Raw genomic sequence first — 15,697 nt, forward strand, 5'->3', positions numbered from 1 at the left:
CGCTCAGGAGAAGAACTCTCTCTCATGGCTCCTGGAGCTGATCCTTTTCTCATTTGGCAGCAGCCTTCTGGGAGTGACACACCGGAGGGAGCATGTGGCTCATGTGCGCCTGACGCCGAGGGCAGAGGCTGAGACTTCCCTTCTTGGCCCCAGGCCAGCCCCACGTGATGGAAACAGCCTCCCTGAGCCAAGGCTGAGCTCTGTTCCCAGCAGGAGATATAAACAGTGAGTCCTGAGTGGCAGGAGCCAGCCAGAGAAGGTGGCTGGAAGGGGGGGCCCCTGGCTCAGGACCTGCCTTCTTCCCTTGCATTGCTGCTCCCAGCAAGCGCTGGCAGAGAGGGAGGACGGAAAAGCCCCCTCTCCCACCCAGTTGTACGTATTTGAAGGGTATAGGAGGCCTGTTAATGTACAGAACTCACTCCCCCAGGAGGCAGTGGCGATGGTCAGCAGCCGGGGATGGGCTCTCACAAGAGTTCCCTGCTTTATAGGTAAAGGGACCGTAAGGTCCAGTCGTGGGCGACTCTGGGGCTGTGGTGCTCATCTCACTTTACTGGCCGGCATTTGTCCACAGACAGTTTTTCCGGGTCATGTGGCCAGCATGACTAAACCGCTTCTGGCGAATCAGAGCAGCAAATGGAAACGCCGTTCACCTCCCTGCCAGAGCGGTACCTATTTATCTACTTGCACTTTGACGTGCTTTCGAACTGCTATGTTGGCAGGAGCAGGGACCGAGCAACAGGAGCGCACCCCGTCGCGGGGATTCAAACTGCCGATCTTCCAACAAAAGGACTGGTTTGGCAAACTTGCTCTTTTCTTCTTCTTTTTCTTCCTTCTTCGGCAATCACTTGTAGCCAAGTAAGATTGTCTTCCATAAACACGGTTTTAACAGTGAGTCCACAAGTGACTGTGTTGGCCAGTTCCGGATCCATACATCCTTCCACAGTGGGGACATTGGTTTCTGGACAGGAGCTGATCACAATGAGGGTTTGCCAAGCGTGCCTTCCTCTTAGCATGTTTCTCCCTTGTGTCCTGAGTTCGAGTGTCTTCAAAGCCCATGACACCTTTGGTAAAGGCTGTTCTCCAACTGAAGCGCTCGCAGGCCAGTGTTTCCCAGATGTCTGTGTTCCTACTACATTTTTAAAGATTTGCCTTGAGAGAGTCTTTCTACCTGCACAGATACAGGGTCCCAAGAATGGAGAGGGACTCAAGACAACATCTTGTCTGGCCTCCCAAACCCGCAACAATATTTCAGATCGATAGCCATTATGGTGAACACAACAGCAGGCCATGTAAACTGGTCGTTTCCTGGGCAGGCAAAGGAGAGCCACTGTTTAGAAAGTCCTCCCCCTTTGCCTTTTTCCTTTCTTTCCTTAGTGGAGATGAGCTTTCCACAGCAGCACAACCAGGTAGATGCGTTGACACAGCATTGGAAAGGAAGGAAACATCTGTGTGTCTCTCGCTGGAAACCGACAGCAGGGGCTATTGCTGCATCAGAAAAAAATAACAAAGAGATTGCACGCGTTGAAGAATACAAGTGGTGTAGATGATTTTGTTGAAATATGGCATCCTTTTATAAAATACCGTATTTTTCGCTCCATAAGATGAACTTTTTTCTTCCTAAAAAGCAAGGGGAAATGTCTGTTCATCTTATGGAGTGAATGCGTGGTCCTTGGAGCCGAATTGCCCTGGGGCAAAAACAGATTGTGCTTTTTTTGGGGGGGGAAGGAGAGAAGTGGGTGTTCGGCCGCTGATCGGCAAGTGATCGGGAGGGAGATAAGGGACAAGTGATCGTGAGGGAGATAAGGCCCATGGATTCTTGGGATTTTTGCATTGGGTCACCCCAAATTCACCATCAGATAACATAGCATGTCCATGGCTATAGCCTACACCCCAAAAAATCAGGCATCTACTGTTTCGTGGGGCCGCAATGGTGCAAAAACGTGGTTACAAAGCACGGATCCACATGGATTCTCCAAACTCACCGTCAAATCACATGTCTGTGACCACAGCATGAACCACAAAAATGATACATCCACTGTTTCATTCAGAATTTTTTTCCTCTTGTTTTCCTCCTCTAAAAACTAGGTGCATCTTATGGTCAGGTGCGTCTTATGGAGCAAAACATACGGTATATGCCGGAGAATGGCGATGACCGAAATCACAGATCGGACTTTGGCAAACTTAACTAGATTGATCTGTCCTGGAGTGAGGGGGGGGGGGGCAAGTGAGGACTGTGGTTCTGTATTCTTTTTTCTCTCTCTTATTATATATTGGAAATCAATTTTAAAAACAACAATGTGGGGGTGCTGTGAAGGGAGAAGTTGTTGTAAACAAAAATCTGCCCTTTTCCCCTTATGGGGTACCCAAGAGCCCATATAGAGTCTTTACATAGGTTCCCTATTGGTAGGAGAAAATAACAGAGGCCAACCAGAGAATACTGAGAAGCAAAGCAGCTAGTAAGCCTGATCTTTATTGATCTGTTGCAACAGGGTCCTCACTCACCACACGCAGAAGGGAGGAGGAACCCAGAACAATGGCGCACAAGGCCTTATATAGACATTTTAAATGCCCTGCCCTGGAGCTCAAGACCACCCCTCTATACATCATACCTACATGACAGAAAGAGCGGTCTACAGCAGAAATCTGAGTGCTTTGTTTACCTCCTGTCTGCTAGGTTACCTTCTTAATGGTCACTTGATTGGATTGCCTGGGGAGCCTGGCCAGTCTTTTGTAATGATAAATACTTAGTTCCTGAGCCAGGTCACAGCCTCACACCCTATTCATATCTTAAATGTGCCCTTAGGACAGGATTTGTGAAGGAAAAAGACAATGGGAAGGTTTCCCACTTTGACCTTGCAGAGAAATAATTGAGGTCAATGTGTTCGGGACTTTTTTTCTGTGGGCTTTTCAGACATGGGGTTTATATATTTATGTACGTGTTTGCTTGGTACATTTATGAACATTTATTACGTAGCTAAGACCTTAAAATTCTTATCACAAAGTTCCCCCTGGTGACTTTCTGCCTGCTCCTCGGCTGCTAGAGGCACCGCATTTCTTGCTATGAAGAAGTGTGTATCTGAAGAAGTGTATCTGAAGAAGTGTGCATGCACACGAAAGCTCATACCAAGAACTAACTTAGTTGGTCTTTAAGGTGCTACTGGAAGGAATTTTTTTGTTTTTGCTATGAAGATGACATCCACAGTAGACCTGTTCCTTTAAATGGAGCAGGGAGGAAGGTGCTCTGTCTGGGGATTCCATGGCAGTTGGGGGCTCAGAAGAAAGAGGCTTCCCCCTGCCCTGAGAAGACATCCACAGGTGAGCAGCTACCTTTGACCTGCATCTTGCAGGGGGAGGGGTGAAGCCCCTTCCTCTTGGATCTCGCACTGGCACCCCTGGCACTCCAAAATACCTTGCTTCTGCGGAAACCCCTTGGCTTGCCTTTGGTGCCGTGCAGCCCAAGAGGGGGTGATTTCCATCGCCAACTTTGCCGTTTTCTTCCCCCCCCCTTCTGGCAGGGCTGCTGTGCCTTTGACAGCTCCATGACGGGCAGGAATTCAACAGGACGGGCTTTCCCCAGCATGGAGATGCGATGAAGGAGGAAGCTAGACCTTCCGCTCTGACCCTGGCTCGCTTCAGCCTCTCTCCTGGGAGCTGCTTTGGGTGGTACTTTCCGAGCAGATGCAAGCGCGCCAAACTCCTCGCTGTTTCTTAAACGGGTGCTATCCCCTTCCTTAAAATAAAATAGGAAGAAGGGCAATTTTTAAAGGGCCCAGTGGGGCAAGGAGACCCCAGGAACCGCCTCTTGGCCTACAGAGCTGCCCCCACACTGAGGTGCAAAGTAGGGGGCCCTGCCCTGTGTACCTAGCCGTAGGAAGCCCAGAGGACGGACTTATGTGTAGGGCCTTTTCTGTAGTGGCACCGAGGATTTGCAGTGGCGGGCAGCTAAAGCGTATCTCTTTCAATGGGCTTTGGGGGATGCACATTAGATAATCTGAGACTGATATATACGGAGCTATGGTTTTTAGTGGTTACGTCGCTACGTTGTGCTGTTCTGATTTTCAGTGCTTTTTTCTGGTGAGACACAGGGGTACACATACCCCTAAACATTTTGTGAATCTAAGTTTGGCCTCATTGAGGGGCATTGTTTCAATATGAGCAGGAAAATGAGAGTACCCCCTAAACATTAAAAAAAAGAAAAAAAGCACTGCTGCTTTTGATTGCATCGTTTATTTCTTGTGTTGTGAAGTGAAGTGTTTTGAAATAGAGGAAATGTGACCCTATAGAGTGTGAAATCCTAACCACTAGGAATAGGGGCAGGGAACCTCAGGCCTGGGGGCCAGATTTCTCTATTTGCCCCCCGGAATCCTCCCTGGGACACGCCCCCTGTCTTCAGGCAACACCCCTCACCGACCCTCCAAATAATAATAATAATAATAATAATAATAATAATAATAATAAATTTTATTTATACCCCGCCCTCCTTGGCCAAAGCCGGGCTCAGGACGGCTAACACCAATAAAATTACAATGGAAACATAATGGGGGGGGGGGACAAAAACAAAAAACCCAATTTAAAATACAGGTTAAAATGCAATTTAAAAAGTAGCCTCATTTTAAATGTAGCCCATAAATAAATCATAGCCCTCCTTGATTATTTTCGCCTGACAGGGGACGCTTATCCTGGAAGTCTGATCTACCTCTTGCCTTCCATTCTCAGGTATGTGTGTGTGTGTGCATGGGCGTTGAGGAGCAAGCGCACTTTACCTGGGTGCAATTTGCATTTTTTGCTCTGCCCACCTTGGCCTATGGCCCCGCCCACCACTGCCATGCATCCCATAAAGTTGCCCAGACCCTTGCAGGTGGGGGGGGGGGTCACATAACTCCGTACCCTCCAACTTTTCTCCAATGAAAATAGGGACATCCTAAGGAAACAGAGCCTAGGACTTGCCAATCAGAAGGTTGGCAGTTCGAATCCCCGCGACGGGGTGAGCTCCCGTTGCTCGGTCCCTGTTCCTGCCAACCTAGCAGCTCGAAAGCACGTCAAAGTGCAAGTAGATAAATAGGTACTGCTCCAGCGGGAAGGTAAACGGTGTTTCTGTGCACTGCTCTGGTTCGCCAGAAGTGGCTTAGTACCAGGCCACGTGACCTGGAAGCTGTACGCCGGCTCCCTTGGCCAGTAAAGCGAGATGAGCGCCCCAACCCCAGAGTTGGCCATGACTGGACCTAATGGTCAGGGGTCCCTTTAGCTTTTAAGGAAAAGCAGGGCGGCTTCTGTAAATCTGGAAAAACAGGGACACTTGGAGGGTCAGCGATGTGGGGCATATGCTTTTATTCCTATTTCAGGGTCAGTCTTTTACAAGAACGCTCTGGGTTTTCTGGGGACAGTGGATTTGTCTGGTTGTGGGTGCTGTTCTCAACCCCTCCTCCCCGCCCCTCCCCCACGTCCAGGTGACAGCAGACCCTCCAAGATGGCGGAAGCCCACCAGGCCGTGGCCTTCCAGTTCACGGTCACCCCGGAAGGGGTGGATTTCCAGCTGAGCCGAGAAGCCCTCAAGCAGATCTACCTGTCTGGCCTCTCCTCCTGGAAGAAGCGTTTTGCCCGCATCAAGGTGAGCAGGATCTGAGTTCGAGTGGAACGACGCGGAATCTGTTTCCTTCCAATGCATTGCAGGGACTAGAAGACCTCTAGGGTCCTTTCCAGCGCTACAATTTCCTCCAGAGCTTCAGAGTCCCCTTCTGTGTACCTTGGGTTTTATTTCACCTGTGTTAGCCTCATCTATTCCACAGTGCCATATCTGATAGTCCCATCCAGTGCTTGGCCTTCACAGAGGCATCCCTCCATTCAAAACTCCACAGCTGTGAAGCATCCTGGGAATTGTAGTTTGTTAAGGACTCTGGGATCTGTAGCTCTGTGGAGGGTCAGCACCCTTAACAAACCAACAGTGCTCAGGGTTCTTTGGGGGAAGCATGGCTGTTGAAGTAGTAAAAGAATGCCTTGTGTCACGTCAGGTCCGGCCCACCCAAGAGGCAAGGGAAGGGGGCTGCCTCAGGTGGTAGGTCTTTTCAGCGCAGCAGATCCCAATGTCGGTCTTTCTTCCCCTTTGTTCCTGATGCAGATTCCCCCTCTCAGGGAGGGCAGGCATCCTTTTGGGCTCTGCCACGGGTGCCAAAATGTATCGGGCTCTTCTTTGGCGATCCCTCATAGCCAAGTAAAATTGTCTTCCACAAACACGGTCTTAACAGTGAGTCCGTAAGTGACTGTGGAGGCCAATTCTGGATCCACAAGTCCTTCCACAGTGGAGACATTGGTTTCCGGGCACGAGTTGATTCCGGTGTGGATTTGCCAAGCGTGCCTTCCTCTTAGCACGATTCTCCCTTGCGTACCGAGTTCGAGTGTCTTCAAAGCCCATGACACCTTTGGTAAAGCCTGTTCTCCAGTTGGAGCGCTCACAGGCCAGTGTTTCCCAATTGTTGGTGTTTATACTACATATTTAAATTTCTGCCAATCACCCATTCCCACCACCCTTCTGAGTAATACCCCTCCCCACCTTCTCACTATATAGAAGGGTCTGGAAACTTCTGTTTCAGTGTATCTGAAGAAGTGTGCATGCACACGAAAGCTCATACCAAGAACTAACTTAGTTGGTCTTTAGGGTGCTACTGGAAGGAATTTGACTACATTTTTAAAGATTTGCCTTGAGAGCATCTTTAAACCTCTTTTGTTGACCACCAGCATTACGCTTTCCATTTTTAAGTTCGGAATAGAGGAGTTGCTTTGGAAGACGATCATCAGGCATCTGCACAACATGACCAGTCCAACAAAGTTGATGTTGAAGAATCATTGCTTCAACACTGGGGATCTTTGCTTCTTCCAGTGCACTGGTATTAGTTTGCTGGCTCTGCTTTATTTTGTTAGAGAAGCCCGGTTCCAGCCTCTCTCACTGCCAAGCCATGGCAAGAACCTGTGGGGGTCTTGGGCATCCACACAGGGTCTGTGTCCCCCTGGAGAATGGAAGACACGACGGAGACTGTCGTGCTTGAATATATAGGGTTTATTCACCTATTTACACCTTCAGCCTGGATGGGGTCCAGATCTTACAGCAGAGTCATTCCAAGAGAAGAAGAAGAGTTTGGATTTGATATCCCACCTTTCACTCCCTTTAAGGAGTCTCAAAGCGGCTAGCATTCTCCTTTCCCTTCCTCCCCCAGAACAAACACTCCATGAGGTGAGTGGGGCTGGGAGACTTCAGAAAAGTGTGACTGGCCCAAGGTCACCCAGCAGCTGCATGTGGAGGAGCGGATACGCGAACCCGGTTCCCCAGATTACGAGACTACCGCTCTTAAGCACTACACCACACTGGCTCTCACCACTGGCTACATCACAGAGGCCGCAGCATCAGCTGCCTGATGCCTGGGTATAGGGCATGGGTTGGCAAACTACGGTCCGCAGGCCAGATCAGGCCCAGTGGCCTTCTGGATCTGGCCTGCAGACAGTCTAGGAATTGCCGCTTGGATCGCCAGTGCATGCGATCTTTTCCTCTCCCTCCCTCCCTCTGCCTCCCTCTCCCTCCCATGACAGTGGCAGTGACTCCTCCCTCCCTCCTGCTGGCTTCTCCCTGCCCTGCCTAGAGGAGGAAGGGGGTTGGGCTTTGTTGGTGCCAGCAGCAGCAGCAGTGCTCAAGCGGCCGCCATTTTAAGCAGCCCCTCTCCGGAGCCCTTTGCGCACCACTCATCATCCCTCCACCACCGCTGCCGGCCCCTGCCGCTCGCAAGACACAAGCAAGCAGCCACTGGGGCTCGTGGTGCTCTTGCATCACCCCCCTCTCAAAAAATATAATCCAGCCCCCCACAAGGTCTGAGGGACAGTGGACTGGCCCCCTGCTGAAAAAGTTTGCTGACCCCCGGTATCGGGCCATATACAAATTCAATCAATCAATCAATCAATCAATCAATCAAAGATGGATCCCCCCTCTTCCTCCTTCCTCTTCCCAGGAATCCCTGCTTGAAACCTCCCTTTTCCTGCCCCCTCAGACCTACACCCCATCACCCCCCATCTCCTCCCCCCCTTAATGGCGCTCGCTTGGCCAGGCTGGATTCCATAATTCCCTGAATTCCCTCTCTGGCCCTGTTCTGCACTTTAATCCATATCCCAGTTTATTGATTTCTAGGGTTTACCCAGATCTATAACAATATGTGAGGTGCAGAGGGGGACCCTCTCGTGCAAGGAAAACAGCCCTTGCTTGCTCCGAATTCGGGATACCGGTTGTAGAGCTTTGGCAAACCTTGATCTGTTAGGAGAAGGTGCTTCCTGGGCTGTAGAAGCTCCCAAATCCTTGCTTAAATGAATGCTGGGGGGGGGGGGGAATGGGGACACCCAGAATCATCTAGTCCAACCCCCCCCCCAATGCAGATGGGGTTGACCCCTTGGGTTCCTTGTGCTCCCTCACCTCTGGCCTCCCTTCTGCAGGTTGCAGGTTTATTTTTGTTGTCATTCATTGCATGTAATGTGTTTAATTCCATCATCAGCTGACAAAGATTCATCTTCGAAACAATTGATCCAATCCGGATACAGTGGAGGCTCGGGTTGTGAACGTGATCCATGCGGGAGGCACATTCGCAACCCGCAGCTTGCGATTCGGCGCTTCTGCGCATGCGCAAAGCGCAATTTAGCGCTTCTGTGCATGCACGGCCGCCAAAACCAGGAAGTAACCCGTTCCGGTACTTCTGGGTTTTGGCAGTGCATAATCCAAAAAAACGCAACCTGAAGCGCCTGTAACCCGAGGTATGACTGTATACTGTTCTGCTTGTTTGCTGATTGCTATTGTATTCGTTACGTTGGAGCACCCACTACAGTGGTACTGTACCTCGGGTTACATACGCTTCAGGTTACATACGCTTCAGGTTACAGACTCCGCTAACCCAGAAATAGTACCTCGGGTTAAGAACTTTGCTTCAGGATGAGAACAGAAATCGTGCTCTGGCGGTACAGCAGCAGCAGGAGGCCCCATTAGCTAAAGTGGTGCTTCAGGTTAAGAACAGTTTCAGGTTAAGAACAGACCTCCAGAACGAATTAATCCGAGGTACCACTGTACAATACTTCTTGGAAATTGAAAGGCCAAAATCGTGGTGTTCCAGTAACTCATTACATTGACTACTCTTTGGTTATGGACTGACATATATATATTATTTGGATATTATTTGGAAATTGAAAATTTTGGACGACCTTCTGCTACCAATAGCAGCACATCTATTACCATACATTCATTAGCCACATGTTGCCACTGTATTTGAGCAGATATCTCTGTATTGCAACACAGGGGTTTGTTTTTGTCTCTCCCTTCTGACACGGCTGCTTCCCACAGAACAGCATCCTGACCGGGGTCTACCCAGGAACACCTTCCGGCTGGCTGGCGATCTTCGCGACAACCCTGGGCTCCAGCTTATTCCACGTTGACGTCTCCATGGGGCTGATCTTTAGGATCCAGAGGCACCTGCCACGCAGGTGAGTGCCCACCTCATCTCCTTCCTTCCCAGGTCTCCCCAAACCTCTCCATCCCAGGCCTGCACTCCCTCATCTCCTGGGATATCAAAGCAAGAGAGACGGGTGGTGTCTGAAGAAACAGATCCTCTGGAGCAAGGATTTTTGCCCGTGCAACAGAATAATAAAAATAATTTATTATTTATACCCTGTCCATCTGGGTTTCCCAAGCCACTCTGGGTGGCTTCCAACCGAATATTAAAAACAATACAGCGTCAGACATTAAAAAACTTCCCTAAACAGGGCCGCCTTCAGTTGTCTTTTAAAAGTAAAATAGTTCTTTATTGCCGTGACATCTGCTGGGAGGGCATTCCACAGGGCAGGCGCCACCACCGAGAAGGCCCTCTGTCTGGTTCCCTGTCACCTCACTTCTCGCAGGGAGGGAACCTCCAGAAGGCCCTCAGAGCTGGACCTCAGTGCCTGGGCTGAGTGATGGGGGTGGAGACGCTCCTTCAGGTATACAGGACTGAGGTATACAGAACTCCCTCTCGTAAGCTAAACAAGCTATAGCTTGGGGCCCTACTCTCTTGGGGCCCCCAAATTTTTTAGTTTTGGGTGCCTAGAAGAGGAAGAGGAGCCCCAGGAGGCAGGGGATGCCACAGAGTCACCCAGGAGGAGCACGTCCCTGGGGCTGGCACCCCCTATTATTAACCCTCTCTTCCCCCCCCCAGCTGCAATTACTGCCTGAGTCCCCGGAGCAAACACCTCCTGGGCGTCGTCCTTTTCTCCACGGGTGCCTGGATTTCGGGGATCCTGCTCTGCCGACAGACCCTCAAGCTTCTCCTCTCCTACCACGGCTGGATGTTTGAGCCCCACGGGAAGACCAGCCGCAGCACCAAGATCTGGGCGGTGAGCGGCCATCGCGGGGGGCTGGAGGGGGGGGGTCGGAGAATTATTCTGTTGCACCTTTCCACGTGCTCCTCCCTCACTTTTTGTTCCTCATGCAGTTTAAACGGCAGAATTGGTATTTTTCTCCAAGCCGCACTTTTACTGTTTGCATGTAGATTTTGGGCGCAGCACCCTCGTTTTCTTTGTAAGTTTGTAGAAAGGCAGCACATTGAAATACTTTATTGTCACTTGTACAACTTGTGTAGGGACGCAGGTGGTGCTGTGGTCTAAACCACAGAGCCTAGGACTTGCCGATCAGAAGGTCAGCGGTTCGAATCCCCACGACGGGGTGAGCTCCCATTGCTCGGTCCCTGCTCCTGCCCACCTAGCAGTTCCAAATCACATCAAAGTAGATAAATAGGTACCGCTCCGGCGGGAAGGTAAACGGCGTTTCCGTGCGCTGCTCTGGTTCGCCAGAAGCAGCTTAGTCATGTTGACCTGGAAGCTGTACGCCGGCTCCCTCGGCCAATAAAGCGAGATGAGCGCCGCAACCCCAGAGTCAGCCACGACTGGACCTAATGGTCAGGGGTCCCTTTACCTTTACCTTACAACTTGTATACAGTGAGATTACACATGTAAGGTAAAGGTAAAAAAGTAAAGGACCCTTGGACGGTTGAGTCCAGTCCAAGGCGACTATGGGGTTGCGGCACTCATCTTGCTTTCAGGCCGAGGGAGCTGGCCTTTGTCCAGACAGCTTTCCGGGTCATGTGGCCAGCAGGACTAAACTGCTTCTGGAGCAACCGTGACAGAAGCCAGAGCGCATGGAAATGCTGTTTACCTTCCCACCAGAGCAGTACCTATTTATCTACTTGCACTGGCATGCTTTCGAACTGCTAATTGGCAGGAGTTGGGACTGAGCAACGGGAGCTCACCCCGTCACAGGGATTCAAACTGCCAACCTTCCGATCGGCAAGCCCCAGAGGCTCAGTGGTTGAGACCACAGCGCCACCCGACTGCCCCTAAAATGAGCAGTCTGAGGGAATGCGGAACACTGTGGCCCGCAGGGCTGACCGGTCAAATCTGCCTCCCCCTCTCTTGGCAGGCCATGGTGAAGGTGATGTCCGGGTGCAACCCCATGCTCTACAGCTTCCAGACCTCCCTGCCCAAGCTGCCCGTGCCCTGCGTGAAGGACACCATTGAGAGGGTAAGAGGAACGAGCAAAGCACTGGGCGGGCGCTCAATGCCTGGGCGGGGAATGGCAGCCAGGGAAGAGGGACTGGGGCTCCGTTCCTCCAAGTCAAGACAGCTTGGGAGAGAAAGATCTTGCTTCAGCCCCAAGGCAGCTCATTATTTATACCCCGCCCATCTGGCTGAGTTTCCCCAGCCACTCTGGGCGGCTTCCAGTCAAGTGTTAAAAAGAATACAGCATGTCTTTTAAAGATAGGATAGCTGCTTATTTCCTTGACATCTGAAGGGAGGGCATTCCACAGGGCAGGCGCCACTACTGAGAAGGCCCTCTGCCTGGTTCCCTGTAACTTGGCTTCTCACAGGGAGGGAACCGCCAGAAGGCCCTCGGAGCTGGACCTCAGTGTCCGGGCTGAACGATGGGGGTGGAGATGCTCCTTCAGGTATACTGGACCGAGGCCGTTTAGGGCTTTCAGGGTCAACACCAAAACTTTGAATTGTGCTCGGAAACGTACTGGGAGCCAATGTAGGTCTTTTAAGACTGGTGTTATGTCGTCTCGACGGCCGCCCCCAGTCACCTTTCTAGCTGCCACATTCTGGATTAGCTGCAGTTTCTGGGTCACCTTCCAAGGTAGCCCCACGTAGAGCGCATTGCAGGAGTCCAAGCGGGAGATAACTAGAGCATGTACCACTCTGGCGAGACAGATATTCTTCCACTGAGCATGTCCTTTCACCATACGAACCACACCATTGGTTCATGCAACCCAGTGCAGTCTGCACAGACTGGCAGTATCCCTCCGGGGTCCCAGGCAGGGAGCCTTTCTCAGCCCTGTTTTTTATTTGGTAGCTTGGTACACTTGTTCCATTTATCTGCCCCCTTTCCCTCGAGGTGGTGTGCATCGTTCTCCTCACAACAACCCCGTGAGGTAGGCTAGGTTGGGAGACGGCAACTTGGCCCTCAAGGTCACATCCAGGAAGCTTTGTGGCTGAATGGGGATTTGAACCCTGTTCTCTGCTGGACCATATTTTGACACTCTAGCCGTTATGCCACGCTGGAGGTCATAGATTCATTGTGTTGGAAGGGACCCCGAGGGTCATCTAGCCCACCCCCCTGCTTGCTTGGGGTGAGACTCGAACCCACGACCCCGAGATTAAGAGTCTCATGCTCTCCCCAGTGACCTATCCTCTTAGGAATGGAACCGGGGACCTTCTTCAGGCAGAGGAGATGCCAAGACCCTTTCCAAGCTCGGATCCTGCATCTCCTCTGCCTTGGGGCAAGGCGACGGGGTCCCAAGGGTGCAGGATTCCTTTCAATGTTCCCATGCTTTCCTTCTCCTGCAGTACCTGGAATCTGTCCGCCCCCTGCTGGACGCAGACAAGTATGACGACATGGAGGCCTTAGCCTTGGACTTCCAGCTTAACTTGGCCCCCCGCCTCCAGAAATACCTCATCCTCAAGTCCTGGTGGGCCACCAACTACGTGAGTCTGCTTGCCCCGCCATGGCGCACCCTCCGACCCGTGTCAATGGGGGTGGGGCACTTGAGCAGCCCCCCAGGGTGTCTCCACCTGCATGCCTTCTGCCAGACCTCAGAGCAGCTCCTGCCTCCTCTTCTCCATCCTGGGCATCTACCCCCAATTCTTACCCGGCGTCCCACCCCTTCTGTGGCTCCCTGGGCAAAAGCCTCCCATAAGAGCCTGCTGGGTCAAGCCACTGGACGCCTGTAGGAAGCTGGAAAGCAGAACACGAGCGCAAGGGCTGTCTTCCCTTCCCATACCCGGCTGGTATGGCTGCCTCTCACTGTGGAGGGCAAAGCATTGGCATCCTGGCGAGGAGCCGTCGAAAGACCTCTCCTCCTCCATGAATGTATACAACCCTTTTTCAAAGCCGTCGCTTCCTCCCATGGGAGTGAGTTCCATACCTGAGCTTATCCAAATCTGGACCTTAGCACAGCAGGGACTTTGAAGTTAAAGAGCCCTTTCTGGGCTCAGAGAGAGATCATTTATGGGGAAGGTGCTGGAAAATTGCCAGAACCTAGAGAAGTCTATCAGTTGCAGGACTTTGCGAGCAACTGAACTTAGGACTTGGCTGCCGACTTATCATGACAAGGACTTTGAAGTTAAAGAGCCCTCTCTGGGCTCAGAGAGAGAAGATCACTTGTAACCTCTGCAAATAGTGGGTGTAGCGGTGGATATTGGTTTTGGTCTAGTAAAGACAGCTCTGCCAAACCACTGTTCTCTGTGGTGAGCTTAATTGCTTGACTGGGCTTCCACAGCACATACGCCCAACACCACCCCAACATTTGTCTAATCCTCTTTCATAGCCACCTGGGTAGCCATCACTGCCTCCTGTGGCAGTTAGTTCCATAGTTTAACTGCATGAAGAAGGACTTTCTTTTATCCGTCCTGAATCTTCCAATGCTCAGCTCCACTGAATGTCATCAAATACTAGTTTTATGATAAGTGGGGGGGGGGGGACTTTCTCTTTTTTTATTTATAAATCATTTTTATTGATTTTCCAACGAAAAGCACCCAATTAATATACCCAATCATAATACTCCAATTAAAATTAAAAATTAAAAACACACACACCAAATTATAGTCCAAATTATAATTATTAATTTTTCGGAGCTCCCCACGGTCTGGATCTCTGAAGCGTATCTCCACATCTCAGTCCTGCCTCTCCTTGTCGTTTCCATATTTTCCACATCTCGATTTTGACGCTTTATTTCCCCATCCACTTTCTCAATGGCGTGCCTAATTGTTTTATAAACTTCTATCATGCCCCAATCACTATCCTTTTCTCCAGACTGAAGTCCCGGGGGCAGAAGGGAGAAGAGGATGCCTTTAAAAGAGAAATAGACAAATTCATGGAGGACCAAAAAGCTTGTCAGGATGGCTCTGTTCTAGCTTCCGGGATAATCCTTTTGGATGGAAACCACGGGAGGGGAGAATTGTGCTCAGATCCTGCCTGTGGGTTTCCCCATATGGCCCCTTTGAGAAGAGGATGCTGGTCCAGATGGGCCCCCTTTCGCCTGATCCTGTGGGGTCTTCCCGCTCCCTTCCTCTGCCCACCTGGCCGGGCTGTGACAGGTGTTGTTGTACTTCCGGCAGGTGAGCGACTGGTGGGAGGAGTACATCTACCTCCGAGGAAGAAGCCCCATCATGGTGAACAGCAACTACTACGTCATGGTGAGGGGGGGGCATGTCTCGTGGGGGGGGGGAGTGCTCCTGGAGGTGGGGCAGGTCTCCGTCCCACCGTCCAGAATCTGGCCACTGAGCGGGCAGAGCGCAGGTGGGCTCCAGCCCCGCCACCCCCCGCTCCTTGCCCTTACTATGGGCAGATGTCCCAGTAAGGTAAAGGTAAAGGGACCCCTCACCGTTAGGTCCAGTCGTGGCCGACTCTGGGGTTGCGGCGCTCATCTCGCTTTACTGGCCGAGGGAGCCAGCGTACAGCTTCCGGTTCATGTGGCCAGCAGGACTAAGCCGCTTCTTGCGAACCAGAGCAGCACACGGAAACGCCGTTTACCTTCCCGCTGGAGCGGTACCTATTTATCTATTTGCACTTTGATGTGCTTTCGAACTTCCAACCCCACCCTTTCCTTGGCCAGGATTTCCTGTATGTGACGCCCACCCACAACCAGGCGGCCCGGGCAGCCAATGCCGTGCACTCCATCATGCTGTACCGACGACGCCTGGATCACGAGGACCTTCCACCCGTGAGTCAGGGCCAGGGAAGGGGGTTGGAGGTTGGGGTGGGGGGCTCCCAAAAGAAGGATCTGGGAATTTTTGTTGTTTAGTCGTTTAGTGGTGTCCACCTCTTTGTGACCCCCTGGACCAGAGCACGCCAGGCACTCCTGTCCTCCACTGCCTCCTGCAGTTTGGTCAAACTCATGCTGGTTGCTTCGAGAACACTGTCCCACCATCTCGTCCTCTGTCGTCCCCTTCTCCTTGTGCCCTCCATCTTTCCCAACATCAGGGTCTTTTCCAGGGAGTCTTCTCTTCTCATGAGGTGGCCAAAGTCTTGGAGCCTCAGCTTCAGGATCTGTCCTTCCAGTGAGCACTCAGGGCTGATTTCCTTCAGAATGGAGAGGTTGGATCTTCTTGCAGCCCATGGGACTCTCAAGAGTCTCCTCCAGCACCAGAATTC

General features: G+C 51.5%; 1 protein-coding gene across 4 annotated transcripts in view; it reads left to right on the plus strand.

The window, feature by feature from the left end:
- Nucleotides 1-15,697, plus strand: part of CPT1B (carnitine palmitoyltransferase 1B) — a 36,237-nt gene that overhangs the window by 5,888 nt on the left and 14,652 nt on the right. For 2 of the 4 annotated variants that reach the window (XM_081926954.1, XM_081926955.1), the window contains exons 2-8: nucleotides 5,448-5,608; nucleotides 9,362-9,501; nucleotides 10,209-10,386; nucleotides 11,468-11,569; nucleotides 12,892-13,029; nucleotides 14,662-14,739; nucleotides 15,159-15,266. In XM_081926954.1, the coding sequence (XP_081783080.1) occupies nucleotides 5,468-5,608; nucleotides 9,362-9,501; nucleotides 10,209-10,386; nucleotides 11,468-11,569; nucleotides 12,892-13,029; nucleotides 14,662-14,739; nucleotides 15,159-15,266 (885 nt within the window). In that variant the 5' untranslated portion in view covers nucleotides 5,448-5,467. Of the gene's footprint in view, nucleotides 1-3,178; nucleotides 3,316-3,515; nucleotides 3,664-5,447; nucleotides 5,609-9,361; nucleotides 9,502-10,208; nucleotides 10,387-11,467; nucleotides 11,570-12,891; nucleotides 13,030-14,661; nucleotides 14,740-15,158; nucleotides 15,267-15,697 lie in introns of those variants that run through there. The other 2 variants (XM_081926952.1, XM_081926953.1) reach the window with 2 other exon arrangements.

The sequence above is a fragment of the Podarcis melisellensis genome (genome assembly GCF_964234715.1).
Source record: "Podarcis melisellensis genome assembly, chromosome: 10".
NCBI lineage: Eukaryota > Metazoa > Chordata > Lepidosauria > Squamata > Lacertidae > Podarcis > Podarcis melisellensis.